Source organism: Anomaloglossus baeobatrachus, chromosome 8, assembly GCF_048569485.1.
Source record: "Anomaloglossus baeobatrachus isolate aAnoBae1 chromosome 8, aAnoBae1.hap1, whole genome shotgun sequence".
NCBI classification, from domain to species: Eukaryota; Metazoa; Chordata; class Amphibia; order Anura; family Aromobatidae; genus Anomaloglossus; species Anomaloglossus baeobatrachus.
In genome coordinates, this window is record NC_134360.1 from 184,301,528 (window position 1) to 184,317,946 (window position 16,419).

At 48.9% G+C, this 16,419-nt stretch overlaps 1 protein-coding gene across 1 annotated transcript in view; it reads left to right on the plus strand.

The window, feature by feature from the left end:
* The window catches only part of LOC142250155 (calcium-activated chloride channel regulator 1-like), a 166,109-nt gene that overhangs the window by 91,197 nt on the left and 58,493 nt on the right, over window positions 1-16,419 (plus strand). The window contains exons 5-7 of the mRNA XM_075322289.1: window positions 2,374-2,560; window positions 8,356-8,580; window positions 15,284-15,508. Coding sequence (XP_075178404.1) covers window positions 2,374-2,560; window positions 8,356-8,580; window positions 15,284-15,508 — 637 coding nt within the window. The remainder of the gene's footprint in view (window positions 1-2,373; window positions 2,561-8,355; window positions 8,581-15,283; window positions 15,509-16,419) is intronic.

Genomic DNA, 16,419 nt, shown 5'->3' on the forward strand with positions numbered 1-16,419 from the left:
ATATTCCCATTTGTTACCGCCCGGGATCAAGTACTCTTTTCCCTGGGAGCGACATAACCACGTCCCATCCCACCCCAACTCTGCTCACTTACTTGGAGCTGGGCGAAAATGGCATGAAAACGTTACGAATGTCTAAATATTTATAAAGCCTCACTCAACTTTTCAAAGCTATTGATACCCAATTTCTGATGTAAAAAGCTTTGATAAATTGGGGCCAAAATATGTTTGGTATCACCGTAATTGTACCCACCTGAACAATCATGTAGTCAAGTCAATTTTCCCAACACTTTAAAAGCTGAGATACATTATGGTCAGTCTCTGTCCAACTGCTGATGGTTCTCTTGTCTTCTTTTTTTTCTTTCTTTCCTTGCTTTGCTGCTATTCAGATGTTTCTTGCTTTGTCTCTGTTATACTATCACAGCATGGGTGAGGCTATTTATACGCACCTTGCACCAGCCTTCTTTGCTGGCTTATATTTCAACTAAGGATTTCCAGACCTTCAACTAAGGGATTCTGATTACTGCTCTGTGTTTGCTCATTTACCTTCCCGACAACTTTCCTCTGTCCTCAGTTATGTTTGTGGGGGATTTCCCTTCCTTTCATTTATTACTCTCCTTTTTCCTCCCTTGTGCACGTGCTTTAACTTTCCTCACCTTGGGTCACCATCTACATCTGCACATTTTCTCACTCTTGCTTTGTTGTGCATAGCTGCCTCCACTCTGGTTCCTCAGGAGGAACGAGAAGCAGCTTGATGGCATTTCAGGGAGCCAGGTCTGAGTTGTGGTTTGTAATTGTGCGGTTAGGGATATTCTGGTTTGTACAGGAACCAGTAGGATGTGTGTGCGGCTTCAGTGTTGTAGCACTTATTAATCCCTTTACCTGTGTTTGAGTATGTATGTTCATGGCACCTCAGTAGCCAATCAAAAAAGATTTCAGTGTTAAACATGGTAAAAGCCAGAATGGAAATCTCAAACTCTAAATCACAAATTATACATAAAAGCATAATAGGTTAAAGGTAATCTGTCAATAGTTTTTGATACCCCATTTGAAAGCACTGCAATATAGGGGCAGAGACCGTTTACTCCAGTTATTTACCCCTTACTGGGCAGCTAAATGCAGTTTTTCACAGTTCTATCTTTTACAGATCTGCCAGTTCTCTGACTGCTGAGCTCTGTATAACCTCATTCACACAGCTGACTGGCATCTTTCTGTGTGTACTGTGCATAGGCAGAAAGCTGTCAATCAGTGATGGTGGAGTTTTACATAGATCATAAGTATGGAGGACTACATGGCTGTAGGTTTACTAGTTCTCTAGCGATAATCCCTGCTAACAAAGCAGTGATTTTATCAAAATTACAACAAGGAGCCCAAAGAGTCACACATCGTTGGAATTAGGATCTTTGTCCCAACTTTATGCTGCCCTCAGATTAAAGGGCAAAAACCTGGTGACAGATTGCTTTTTAAGAGAGTACCCATAGTTAGAAAAACATGGTTGCTTTCCTTCAAATCCATCACCATATGTGTCTGCAGGTTGTTTATGGTATTGCAGCGCAGTTACATTAACTTCAATAGAGCCTTGCTGCAATGCCAGGTACAAAGAATTAACACGTATTGCGCTATTTCAGAACAAAAAAATTGTAGCCATGTGTAGCTGGTTTGGAAAGTCAATAGGGAAGGATCTGCGAACAATTTTAGAGCTTGAGCTATTATTGAGTGCAGCAGTGCCACCTGCAAGAAACAGAACACAAAGATATCCAGAAGTGACTATAAAGGGGGCTTTACACGCTACAATATCGTTAATGAATTATTGTCGGGGTCACGTTGTTTGTGACGCACATCCGGGGTCATTAACGATATCGCAGCGTGTGACACTTATGTGTAATCTAAAACGATCGCAAAAGTGGCAAAAATTGTTTGCTACGGAGAGGTCGTCCTAAAACAAAAAATCGTTCTCTTCTAATTAGCGATGTTGTTCCTCGTTCCTGCAGCAGCACACATCGCTGCGTGTGACACCGCAGGAGCGAGGAACATCTCCTTACCTGCCACCACCGGCAATGCGGAAGGAAGGAGGTGGGCGGGATGTTTATGTCCCGCTCATCTCCGCCCCTCCGCTTCTATTGGACAGCTGCCGTGTGACGTCGCTGTGACATCGCACGAACCACCCCCTTAGAAAGGAGGCGGAGCGCCGGCCAGAGTGACGTCGCAGGGCAGGTAATCCGTGTGACGGGGTAAGCGAGGTTGTGCACGACGGGCAGCGATTTGCCCATACTGCACAACCAACGGGGGCGGGTACGATCTCGATAGCAAGATTGCAGTGTGTAAAGCCCGCTTAAGTGTATGAGCTAATTTTACATCTTCTTCTTTTTCTTATAGGTGTTCATTGGATATTTTAGGTACTAATATACTAAAAATAGGTGAATGTCATGGAGAAAACTGTCCAACTAAAGCTTGCCACTTTGATGCAGCAACTGGACTTTATGAAGAGGGTTGTGTGTTTGTGCCCTATGATACAAGGCAATTTGCCCAGGATTCTATAATGTATTCACAAGCGCTGTCCACGGTGAGTATTGTCATTTTAGTCTCCTTATGGGTCTACATAAAAGTAGCACATGCAGACATGGCAAAGACAGGTGGAAGAAACGATGTAACCAAAGTATAGGCTCAGCCAGGGGCAGACATACCATTGGTGCATTATGATGAGCTATTGACCTTTTGTCTGTGTCCACTCCTGGACTCAGCTAAGTAGTGTCATTCGCTGCCTTTGGCTATGTTCCCACAATGAGTATCTTTTGAATTTTTGATGTTACAGATTTGTTGCTTCAACCTGGTGTAGTGCACATGACCAGAAATCCGGGGACATTCTGGCCATGCACACTGAGACGAAAACCAGCGGTGGTAGCAGAAAGGTGAGAGCAACCATGCCTCTGACCCTTTCATTAGCATGTTAACATGCCCACAGCTTACATGCTAAAGGGGCCAACTAGCCAAGGGAAGTAAAGCCCTTGCGACTAGTCCCTGGCCTCATTAGCATATCATAAAGGATCTTTAGAAATAATTTTTCTAAAGATCCCTTTATCTATGCTAATATAGGCTGGTACTGCTAGACAGGGATTACAAATATGCACCCTTAAACACTCTTGGTTCTGGGGGCATACATGACTTGACAGGTTCTCTTGATTAGGTTACTTATGCTTTTTTCATTGCATTTTTTAGTGTGCTTTTTTACATGCAGTTTTTTTTGTCTGTTTTTGCTATGTGTCACCCAGGGTTATGGGGTACTCAGTCCCGGGCAGTGTATAACTGGGGAATGTCCCTTTGGTGGCCGTTCCCCGGTTCCATGCCCTGGGTGCTTTTTGAAAAGAGGAATATTTACAGGGGATTGTTGAATAAAGTCTATACATGACGACACTTGTGGTGTTGCGGCTATAGGGATCGAGCCACTGCTGCACAATGTTCACTACTGGGGCTGGTGTTAGTGGCAGCCTGGATTTTAGGCCCACCGCAAGCAGGGCCAGGCCCCAGAGGATAGGTGTTGCAGGTGGGTGTTGAAAGAAGGTAGGCCACAACAGGAGTTTGGTGTAACTGGTTCTTTTTACTCACTGCAAGCTGGTAACTGGTCACCTGAGGCTGGCTGGTCTTAACCGCAGGTCCCCTTAGTCCAAGTGCTGGTTTAGTGACCTGGTGGCTTCTTTCTTCTGCACCTGTCTTTGGTTGGTGGGTCCCGTTGCGTAGAGTGGCTGGGGGTCCCCTCCTGGTTGTCTTCTTCAGCAGTCCGTATGACGGTAGCGTGAACCCTGTGGGGTTGGAGTCCCTGGTCCTGCCCCGGTTCTCCCTTTGCTACTGAATCCCAAACTTTAAGGTCAGAGAGGTCCTTGATGGTCCCCTCACTGCAGATTTTATCAGATCTGCCTGGTGCTTTTGCCTGACCTGGGATTCTGTACCCCGTTAGTGCATAGTTCCGGGAGTACTACACAATGCGTCACTGGCAACTAACCGCCTGGGCCCTCAGGTCACTGTTCACTCCGGTCAGTTCATCTGCTCACTTTCACAGTCTCTTCTGTCTGACTCCGTCTGACTCTTCACTCTGTCTGTCCCTCCCACCTGGTTGTCTAGTGGACTGGAGTGGCTCCACCTCTAGGCGGCCAACCATTGATCTGACCCTAGCCTTATACCATTCTATGGGGGATGATTGGGGAAAAACAGGGATTATCTGGAGTATTTGTGTGTTACCAGCAGTGGTCTTCTGGGTCTTTAGGGGGTAGGCCCTGCATCCCGGTGGGGATGCATTACCTTGCAGCTCCCTGATGGCTTCAGGGGCGCTACAGCTATGTCATGCGTCATATAAAATTGCCTTGTTTTTGATAGTTCCTGGTATTTGGCTTTAAAGGGAACCTGTCACCAGGTTTTTCCCTTATGAGCTGCAGCCACTACCAGTGAGCCCTTATATTGTAGAATACTGTATATAAGAACCCAGGCCTCTGTGTAGAACATAAAAACACCTTTATTATCCTCACCTAGGGGGTGGTCAGGTCCAATGGGTGTCGCTGCTCTCGGTCTGGCGCCTCCTCTCTGCTGTGATCACCGTTCTCCTTCTTCTGAGGCCCATGTGCATGTTGCGTCCTCCTATGTCATCCACACAAGACGGCATTGTGGTCCTGCACAGGCGCACTTTGATCTGCCCAGTTGAGTGCAGATCAAAGTATTGTAGTGCGCATGTGCAGGCGGTCTTTGACCTTTCCTCGTGCCTGCGCATTACAGTAGCTTCAGTAGGGCAGATCAAAGTGCGCCTGCGCAGGACAGCAATGCCAACCTATGTGGGTGACAAAGGATGTGTCCTCCATACAAGGCTCAGGCACCCAGAGGAAGCATTCATTGCGAAACGCACATATAGGCAGACTGACTACAGCTAACATACAGCAGTCACTATGGCTAAATTAACTCTACTTTCTCTAAATGAGGCTCTTTTGTGATTGCCCTAAGCTCATGACCCTGGGTGGGCTGAACTAAGGTGCACTGCATTTGATTATCTTGCATTACCAATTACCTGCATGCTTTGTAGATATTTGAACTGGTATGTGTATATGCAGATATATTCCTAGATATGAGGAAAAAGTGGATAATTTATTGGACAGATGTGCATATGTTGACTAGTAGTAGTTAATAAGTAATTAGCTCTTATGTACCTTATTAGATGCACCTTATATTTTGATTGCTGCTACCTTGCATATATTTCCACCTTATTGATTATTTATTCATACATTTGAGTGGAGAGCCTCTGTTATATAATATACAGTATCTAGCTATATATATTTACTAGCTGTAGTATCCGGGCGTTGCCCGGGATAGTAACTAGACCCCTATCTCTCCCAGTCTCTGTCTGTGTGTCGCTGTCTGTTTGTCTGTCTGTGTCTATGTCTCTGTCTGTATTTGTATCAGTCTGTCTACATCTCTGTGTGTGTCTGTCTGTCTCTCTCTATCTCTGTGTCTGTCTCTATGTGTGTGTCTGGGTGTCTCTCTCTTTCCCCGTCTGTCTTTTTCCCCGCCTGTCTTTGTCTGTCTCTTTCCAAGTCTGTCTTTTACCAGGTCTGTCTCTTTCCCCATCTGTCTCTTTCCCCCTCTGTCTCTTTCCCCGTCTGTCTCTTTCCCCATCTGTCTCTTTCCCCCTCTGTCTCTTTCCCTGTCTGTCTCTTTCCCCATCTGTCTCTTTCCCCCTCTGTCTCTTTCCCCGTCTGTCTCTTTCCCAGTCTCTCTCTTTGCCCAGTCTGTCTCTTTGCCTGTCTGTCTCTTTCCAGGGCCTTCTCTTTCCCGGTCTGTTTCTTTCCCGGTCTGTCTCTTTCCCGGTCTGTCTCTTTCCCGGTCTGTTTCTTTCCCGGTCTGTCTCTTTCCCGGCCTGTCTCTTTCCAGGGCTGTCTCTTTCCAGGGCTGTCTCTTTCCAGGTCTTTCTCTTTTCCCATCTGTCTCTTTCCAGGGCTGTCTCTTTGCCCATCTGTCTCTTCGCCCATCTGTCTCTTTGCCCGTCTGTCTTTTTCCAGGGCTGTCTCTTTCCATGGCTGTCTCTTTCCAGGGCTGTCTCTTTCCAGGGCTGTCTCTTTGCCCATCTGTCTCTTTGCCCATCTGTCTCTTTGCCCGGCTGTTTCTTTGCCCGGCTGTCTCTTTCTAGGGCTGTCTCTTTCTGGGGCTGTCTCTTTCCAGGGCTGTCTCTTTCCAGGGCTGCCTCTTTCCAGGTCTGTCTCTTTGCCGTTCTATCTCTCTGCCGTTCTGTCTCTTTGCCCATCTGCCTCTTTCCAGGGCTGTCTCTTTCCAGGGCTGTCTCTTTCCAGGGCTGTCTCTTTGCCCATCTGTCTCTTTGTCTGTCTGTCTCTGTCTGTGTCTCTGTCTGTCTGTCTTTTTCTGTCTCTCTCTATCCGTCTCCCCACCGACATCTTATTACCTCACACATAAGCTTTTTATACTAACAGTTTATTTTGTTCCTATAGCAACCAATGACAGTTGCTATTAATAGCCTGTAGCTCCAACCTCCATTCAGTTTAATGGCAGGATTTTGGAGAGTAACTGTAAAGCACGGGGTTAAATTTTCCCGTCAAAACATAGTCTATAACGTTCCCTGGGTCACATGAGGCGTCTGTGCAAAATTTCGTGATTGTAAATGCGACGGTGCAAATTCCTTTAGCGGAGATACATACACTAATCTTTATATATTAGATTATAGTGGTAGTACATACTGGTCTCTGTTCACATTGAGCTATATGTCTAGCTGAAAATTCTTTCAAAATAGGATTCATTAGTCACTTATTGTGAAATTACTATGTTATGGTTCTCTGTCTGTATTGTTGTATTGTTTTGCTTGTGTTCTATGCACTGAATTATGTCTATAAGATGATTTTAAATCAGTCTTAATAAAAATTGATTTTTTTATTGTATGCATAAATTCATTGAGGTGTCTAATTTACAAATGCGGTAATTTGTGGGGAGTTTCACTAGGAACATCAGCGGCTCTCTAAATGCAACCTGGCATCCGGTATCGAATCCAGATGATTTTGTGTTCCAAAGGTTAAATGGTACTCTTTCCCTTCTGAGCTCCACTGTGCACCCAAACAGTAGATTTCCACCACATGTAGGGTTTCAGTGTATTCAGGAGATATTGCACAACAAACTGAATGGTCCATTTTTACTCTTACAATTGTAAAAATAAAAGAATTAGGGATAGTTTTGTAAGCAATAGTTTTTAACTCTGCAGTGGTGCTTTAAATGTAAGTTCCCTGTCTTATACTCACCTGTCACTCTCTTCATCTGTTTCCAAAAGCAAAAAGCGTTGCTCTTATCGGTCACCTGTGATTTGTGACCTGCTGGTAGCTCCAGGGTTTCATAGAGAATGCAAAAGATCACAAGTCAATGCATCTCTAAAGCCTGCTTTACACATTGCAATTTCGCATACGATATCGTATGCGATTTGCAACGCCCCCATCGTATGTGCGGCACGTTCAATTTGTTGAATGTGCCGCACAAACGATTAACCCCTGTCACACGTACTTACCTTCCATACGACCTTGATGTGGGCGGCGAACGTCGCCTTCCTGGAGTGGGAGGGACGTTCGGCGTCATCCCGCCCACCTCCTTCCTTCCGCATTACCGGCCGGCAGCCGCAGGACGCAGGTAAGATCTGTTCATCGCTCCCGGGGTGTCACACACAGCGATGTGTGCTACCCTGGGTACGATGAACAACCCGACGTGCAATTCATGAGGAATGTACGACGTGCGTGCGATGAACGTTTTACCGTTCAATCGCAATCGCACGTACCTGTCACACACTGCAATGTACCTTACGATGCCGGATGTGCATCACTTACGACGTGACCTCGCCGATATATTGTAAGATACATTGCAGCTTGTAAAGCGGGCTTTAGAGACCCTTGATCTGGCTCTCGGAGTTGCATTGAGACCTTGTGATGTAAATTCCGGTTTTTGGTCAGTCAGATGTTACGGGCACAAGATGGCGCTGCGACACCAAAACATGATGAAGCTACAAAAGGTGAATATATGACAGAGGGCAGGGACTTACATTTGAAGCATGACTTCAGCACTGAAAAAAACAAGCTGGAGTAGTGCTTTTAGGGGAGCAATACATGGTTCAAACCTGATATGCTGTAGTTTGTAGTTGTGTGTGTCTAAAATGTTGCCATCACCTCTAGTACTTGCTTGTATTAGTTCAATGGCACAGTAAAGCTACAGTTCATGCTTTTTCTACACTTTTCTATAGCATACATTGTATAATTGTAGTAGATTCAATATTAAAAAATAAAGTCCATTTATACTTAAAGAATACTTTTTTTTACTATTGGTTAATACATTTTTCAGGTAACAGATTTCTGTGATGCTGATACCCACAACCCGGAAGCTCCTAATCTACAAAACAGAATGTGCAATTATCGCAGTACGTGGGATGTTATCAAGGACTCAACAGATATAATCTCCAGTCCTGCAAGACCTGACCTCAGTCTTCCAGTTCCTTCCTTCACATTGCTGCAGTACAGAGACAGAGTGATTACTCTGGTCCTTGATGTATCGGGAAGCATGATGCTGGTAGGTTCCAGCCTGAGCAGGTTACATGCTTATGGGCTTTTAATAGAAACATTTTTAACTCTGGTGGTCCTCATGCTTCTTTATAATCCTTAATTAAAACCTTGATATTTTTTGGGAGCTGGGATCAGTCACCTCCTCTCTGCGGTGATCGTCGTCCTCCTTCTATCCAGGCCAGTGTGGATGGCACGTCTATGTCATCCACAAAAGCTGACATTGCAGTCCTGCGCTGATGCACTTTGATCTGCCCTGCTGAGGGCAGATGATAGTACTGTAACGCGCAGGCTCAAGAAAAAGTTAAAGATTGCCCGCGCATGCACACTAGAATACTTTGAGTGCGCCTGCTTAGGACCTCAATGCCGGCTACTGTGCATGACTTAGGACGCGTCATGCACATGGGCCTCAGAAGAAGAAGAACGGCAATCTCCGCAAAGAGGAGGCGCCGAACTGGAGAACAGCAATACCCATACCTCCCAACTTTTAAAGAAGGAAAAGAGGGACAAAGTTTGCGGCACGCGTAGCGCGTCGCGGCAAATTTTTAGGCCACGCCCCCTAACCACACCCATTTCACAGTCACGCCCATATCCACTCCCCATCCACACCCATTCAGCACAAACACGCAGGCAGCCGGCGGGCCTCCAGCACGGACACGCAGGCAGCCGGCGGGCCTCCAGCACGGACACGCAGGCAGCCGGCGGGCCTCCAGCACGGACACGCAGGCAGCCGGCGGGCCTCCAGCACGGACACGCAGGCAGCCGGCGGGCCTCCAGCACGGACACGCAGGCAGCCGGCGGGCCTCCAGCACGGACAGGCAGGCAGCCGGCGGGCCTCCAGCACGGACACGCAGGCAGCCGGCGGGCCTCCAGCACGGACACGCAGGCAGCCGGCGGGCCTCCAGCACGGACACGCAGGCAGCCGGCGGGCCTCCAGCACGGACACGCAGGCAGCCGGCGGGCCTCCAGCACGGACACGCAGGCAGCCGGCGGGCCTCCAGCACGGACACGCAGGCAGCCACAGTGAGGCGGCCGGTCGCCCGCACAGTGAGGCGGCCGGTCGCCTTCACAGACAGGCGGCGGGCCACCCGCACAGAGAGGCGGCCGGCCGCCCGCACAATGAGGCGGCGGGCCGCCCGCACAATGAGGCGGCGGGCCTCCCGCACAGACAGGCGGCGGGGGGCGCCCGCACAGACAGGCGGCAGGGGGGCGCCCGCACAGACAGGCGGCAGGGGGCGCCCGCACAGACAGGCGGCAGGGGGCGCCCGCACAGACAGGCGGCAGGGGGGCGCCCGCACAGACAGGCGGCAGGGGGGCGCCCGCACAGACAGGCGGCAGGGGGGCGCCCGCACAGACAGGCGGCAGGGGGGCGCCCGCACAGACAGGCGGCGGGGGGCGCCCGCACAGACAGGCGGCGGGGGGCGTCCGCACAGACAGGCGGCAGGGGGGCGCCCGCACAGACAGGTGGCGGGCCGACCGCACAGACAGGCTCCGGCCGGGGGTGAGGGGGGAGGGAGGGAAATCAGCACTGGGGAGATTAGTTTACTGTACCAGCAGCAGCACAGGCAGCGCTCCTCTCTATGCCACGTCTACTAGGATGGTAGGAGGGAAAAGCAGGGAGGCGGAGAGAGAGTGGGTGGGCGGAGCCCGGGAGCCGGCCGTCCCGCCCGTGGCAACGGGACAAACAACGTAAAGCGTGAAAGTCCCGCTGTATCCGGGACGGTTGGGAGGTATGCAGCATGTTAGAATGTGTACATAAGATCCCGCTGGTGGTGGCCGCAGCTTATAGGCCCCAAATCTGGTGACAGGTTCCCTTTAAAGTGAACCTGTCAGGTGCAATATGCACTCAGAGCCAGGAGCAGTTCTGGGTACATATTGCTAATCCCTGCCTAACCGTCCCTGTATACACATATACATCCCAGCATAGATAAAGAGATCAAGAACAAATATTTTTAAAGATCTTATATCTTATGCTAATGAGCGCGGGGACTAGTCCGAAGGGCGTTACTTCACTTGGCTAGTCGGCTCGCATAGCATGTTAGCATGTTATTACGCCCCTGTGTGAGTACTAACGCGCTATGTGAGCCGACCTGCCAAGTGAAGTAACGCCCTTGGGACTAGTCCCCGCGCTAATTAGCATAAGATATAAGCTCTTTAAAAATACTTTTTCTATAGATGCCTTTATCTATGCTAGTGTATACAGGGACAGTTAGGGAGGGAATAGCAATATACACCCAGAACTGCTCCTGACTCTGAGTGCAGATTGCACCTGATAGGTTCCCTTTAAAGGGAAACTGTCACCAGAAATTTAGCAAAAAAAATAAAAGATTCCCCTCTGCAGCTCCTGGGCTGCATTCTGGAAAGGTTCCTGTTGCTATTGTGCCCCCTTTGAGACCTAAAAAAATACTTTATGAAGTCTTACCTTTTTGTATGCAAATCTGTTTTTATGGTCACGGGGGCGGGCTGTCTGGCGTCCGTTATTCACCCTCCTGCCGCTGTACGCCGTCCCCCATTGCTCATTTCTATACATGAGGACGCCTTCCTCATGTAACTGTCCTCCTGAAGTTTTGTGCATGCCCAGTGCCACTCTCGCCGGACTGAGCACTGTGCAAAGTGTGAACGCTTTTGAGGTGATTGCGCAGGCGCGAGATTATGGGCGGCGCTGTGATTGTCATCAGCAGCGTCATCCAAGTACCTGCCCATAATCTCGTGCCCGCGCTTCTCACTCTGCCTCCACCGTTATGTGCAAGCACTGGCCATATGAACCACGTTACCTATTATCATGGGCGCGAGATTATGGGCGGCGCTGTGATTGTCATCAGCAGCGTCATCCAAGTACCTGCCCATAATCTCGTGCCCGCGCTTCTCACTCTGCCTCCACCGTTATGTGCAAGCACTGGCCATATGAACCACGTTACCTATTATCATGGGCGCGAGATTATGGGCGGCGCTGTGATTGTCATCAGCAGCGTCATCCAAGTACCCACCCATAATCTCGTGCCCACGCTTCTCACTCTGCCTCCACTGTTATGCGCAAGCACTGTCCATATGAACCATGTTACCTATTACCGTGGGCGCGAGATTATGGGCGGCGCTGTGATTGTCATCAGCAAAGTCATCCAAGTATCCGCCCATAATCTCGTGCAAGCGGTAATAGGTAACATGGTTCATATGGCCAGCACTTGCGCATAACGGTGGAGTCAGAGGGAAAAGTGCGGGCACGAGATTATGGGCGGGTACTTGGTTAACGCTGCTGATGACAATCACAGCGCCGCCCATAATCTCGTGCCTGCGCAATCACCTGAAAAAGCGTTCACATGCGCAAAACTTCGGGAGGACAGTTACATGAGGAAGGCGTCCTTGTGTATGTAAATGAGCAATGGGGGACTGCGTAAAGCGGCAGGAGGGGGAATAACGGACGCCAGACAGCCCGCCCCCGTGACCATAAAAACACATTTGCATACAAAAAGGTAAGACTTCATAAAGTATTTTTGTAGGTCTCAAAGGGGGCACAATAACAACAGGAACCTTTCTAGAAGCAGCCCAGGAGCTGCAGAGGGGAATCTATTACTTTCATTGTGAAATTTCTGCTGACATGTTCCCTTTAACTGGTAGAGGAGCCAGGATAAAGCAGAGCTGAAGCTGTTGGGAAGCTAGGACCCAGCAGCTCTGCTCCACAGGCAGGAGACCACTGATCGGTAAGCTAATAGAAGTTTGCAGATGTCACTCTGCATAGGTCATTACTGGCCAGTGCTATCTGCAGGAGAGAGAAGTGCTGATTGCACGGTCTCCTCAGCGTCCTGACTCCCCGTGTATCTGCAGCAGTGAGAAGCCGCACAGGGGGAGTCAGAGAACAGCTGCAGAGAAACGCAGGCTTCGGGACTGGGGATGTCCGCTCTGGGGGAGGGGGGGTCGGCTCTGGTGCAGGGGGGGGCGGCTCTGCTGCAGGGGGGTCACTCTGCTGCAGGGGGTGATTCATACCTCAGCAGCAGTCACAGGAGTAGGTGCGCGCTCGGCTCTGTAATGAATAGAAGGGAGAAACAGCGAGGCGGGGCTACAGTGGGTGGGTGGAGCCCGGGACAAACAGCCTCACGGACGGGACCCGGGATCAAAGGCTCAGAAGAGGGACTGTCCCGCTGTATCCGGGACGGTTGGGAGGTATGGCAATACCCATTGGACCGGATCACCCCCCTAGGTGAGTAAAATAAAAGTGTTTTTTAAATTCTACACAAGTGGCCTGGGCTCTTGTATACAGTATTCTGGAATGCTGCATATAAGAGCTCAGTGGTGGTGGCCGCAGCTTATAGTCGACAAATCTGGTGACAGGTTTCCCTTAAGGCTAAGTTCACATTTCCGCTAAAATCTATCAGTCACAATCCGCTGCTCTTGTAAACAGCGGAATCCGTTTAGCGGATTCCGCTGCTCCCATAGACTTGTATGAGCAGCGGATTGTGACTGATGATGCTGCGTTGCACCCTCCGCCCGACTGATCAGTCGTGGAACGACTGACCGCCGGGCGGGGGGAACGCAGCATGTAACGTTTTTTGAGCAGCGAGATCCGTCGGATTTCGCTGCGCATGCTCTCTGGCTCCCTGCACACGTCACCAGCTTTGGTTGGTTACCCGATATTTACCCTGGTTACGGTGCAAGGAGCCAGCGCTAAGCGGTGTAGGCCCGTAACCAAGGTAAATATCGGGTAACCAAGGTAAACATCGGGTGCTTTGCTGTTACCCGATATTTAGGCTGGTTACGTGTGCAGGGAGGCCGACACTTCCCCGCTCGGCCTCGCCCCCTCCCGCACTCCGCACATGTATGTACACACACACACACACACCTGTCCCCAGCCATGCAGACAAGCACTGACACCCTCGTCTGGCCCCGCCCCCTGCTCGGCTCCGCCCCCTCCCGCACTTTGCATGTGCACACACACACATACATACATACATACATACATGCACATACACACACTCACTCACACATACACTCACCTGTCCCCAGCCATGCAGACCGCAGCACTTCCACTGACATCCTCAGCACCTGGCCCCGCCCCCTGCTCGGCTCCGCCCCCTCCCGCACTTTGCATGTGCACACACACACATACATACATACATACATACATGCACATACACACACTCACTCACTCACACATACACTCACCTGTCCCCAGCCATGCAGACCGCAGCACTTCCACTGACATCCTCAGCGCCTGGCCCCGCCCCCCGCTCGGCTCCGCCCCCTCCCGCACTTTGCATGTGCACACACATACATACATACATACATACATACATACATACATGCACATACACACACTCACTCACAGATACACTCACCTGTCCCCAGCCATGCAGACCGCAGCACTTCCACTGACATCCTCAGCGCCTGGCCCCGCCCCCCGCTCGGCTCCGCCCCCTCCCGCACTTTGCATGTGCACACACATACATACATACATACATACATGCACATACACACACTCACTCACTCACACATACACTCACCTGTCCCCAGCCATGCAGACCGCAGCACTTCCACTGACATCCTCAGCACCTGGCCCCGCCCCCCGCTCGGCTCTGCCCCAGAACTCCGCCCCCCGCACACAACGGAATCCGACAAAGAATTCTGTTCTTTGTCATCCGTTGTACAGCGTTGAACAGCGCATCAGTCACATGCGTCAAGCGACGCATGTGACTGATACAAATCAACGGAAATGTGAACTTAGCCTAAGGGCTGTAAACAGTCCATGTACTTGCAACTTGTGCTCCATACTGCACTGTACTGCACAGCCTATAGCTCCTAGAATCATTGGCACTATGAAAAAGTGGTTCCAAAATTAGGCATCGAATAGGACATTCCACTGTCTGATTGTGTATAACAAAAATCTGAGATAAACCATTATATAATTAATATGAAGTGTAATTCATAAAAATTTATAATAGGGCCCAATAATAGTCCAATGCTTTCATTCTTACGGGGGCTTTACACGCAGCGATGTCGCTAGCGATATCGCTGGTGAAAGCTCTCGCCCCCATCGTTTGTGCATCACGGGCAAATCGCTGCCCGTTGCGTACAAAATCGTTAGGAGCCGTCACACGGACTTACCTGCCTAGTGACATCAGTGTTGCCGGCGAACCGCCTCCTTTCTAAGGGAACGGTTCGTGCGGCATCACAGCGGCGTCACTAAGTGGCCGCCCAATAGAAGCGGAGGGGCGGAGATGAGCGGCCATAACATCCCGCCCACCTCCTTCCTTCCTCATTGCCGGAGGCCGCAGGTAAGCTGTAGTTCGTCATTCCCGAGGTGTCACACATAGCGATGTGTGCTGCCTCGGGAACGACGAACAACCTGCATCCTCAACAATCAATGATTTTTTGAAAATGAATGACGTGTGAACGATCAACAATAAGGTGAGTATTTTTGATCGTTAACAGCCGTTTGTTGGTGTCACACGCAACGACGTCGCTAACGATGCCGGATGTGCGTCACGGAATCCGTGACCCCGGCGATAGATCGTTAGATACGTGTAACGGGGCCTTAAGTTTGACTTCAAACAACTTGGGGATTTACAGAGATCCCTAATTTGTTTATCTAATAATAATAATAATAATAATAATAATAATATAGTTTTAATTTTAGCTTTTCAATGCTTTTTTACTCATCTCACATATTTGTTTCCAAATTTACAACTCTGTTTAGTCTATTTATATTTCTTTATTTGCAGAATGATCGTATAAGACGTCTACACCAGGCTGCAGACATATTCCTTACCCAGATTATTGAAACCTCAACTTATATTGCGATAGTTGAGTTCTCCACGTCTGCGTCTGTCATTTCCCCACTAGAGAGAATCAACGATCAACAACGAGAGATCCTGAAATCACTGATTCCATCTTCAGCAACTGATGAAGGGACAAACATTTGTTCCGGAATTGTCACTGGGCTAGAGGTAGTGTCTTACCTTTCCTGAACATATGAATGTGCCTTTCCACAGGTCTCAGGGACTAAAGACAAGCTTGGGAGAAATATAGGTGACAATCTTCAGTTTTAGGGCATGTGCACATAACAACGTGGCGTATCTACTGAGTATTTGAAACAAGGGACTCTTGAGGAAAATGCCTGCGGTGTTATTCTTGTAGCATCTTCTTTGTCGTTTTTATGGTAATTTTTGCTGTGAATTTGGCGCCTCATTCCTTTTTTAATTCACTGTAAATACTGGATGATTCATTCACTACTTTACCCAGAAAATTTGAGGAACTTCTAAATGAGACGGTCTACCGTACTGATAATTGCACTGTATAAATTAACCTCAGCAACTGCGACAAGAAGCATCCTTGTGCAGAGTGGTCTTGCCGAATTGTTGCCCCTCCAGGCATCTCCAACATCTCCAACACAAGATAGACTTAATTTGCACCTCTCTGTATGTCCGTAGTTTATGTGCGATGATTGCGTTTCTGCCGAATTCGTTTTTCATTTGTTTACAATGTACAGATACAGTTTGAAAGAGTGTGTTTTCTTTGTGGAAACTTATTAGAAAACTAAGTGACACAGTGAGTTTCTAAAGAAGTTCGGATATCAAAATCCACCATGCAAACCATGTATTCTGTCATTAATGAATAAGCTGGGAATAAATGAGAATGAATAAGCTGGAACATACAGAAACATTATTGGATAGTCATGATGGAGAATGTCCAAAAATGTCTGGGGAAACAATTAAAGATGTCAAACAGAGAATTTTGGCATCTTAACGGAAATTGTTGCACAGGCTTTCCCAGGAAACAGGCATGCTGTATACCACATGTCAACGAGCGGCCAAGAAAGGTCATGTTCGCCCATACAGACTCACTGTCAATCAGGAAT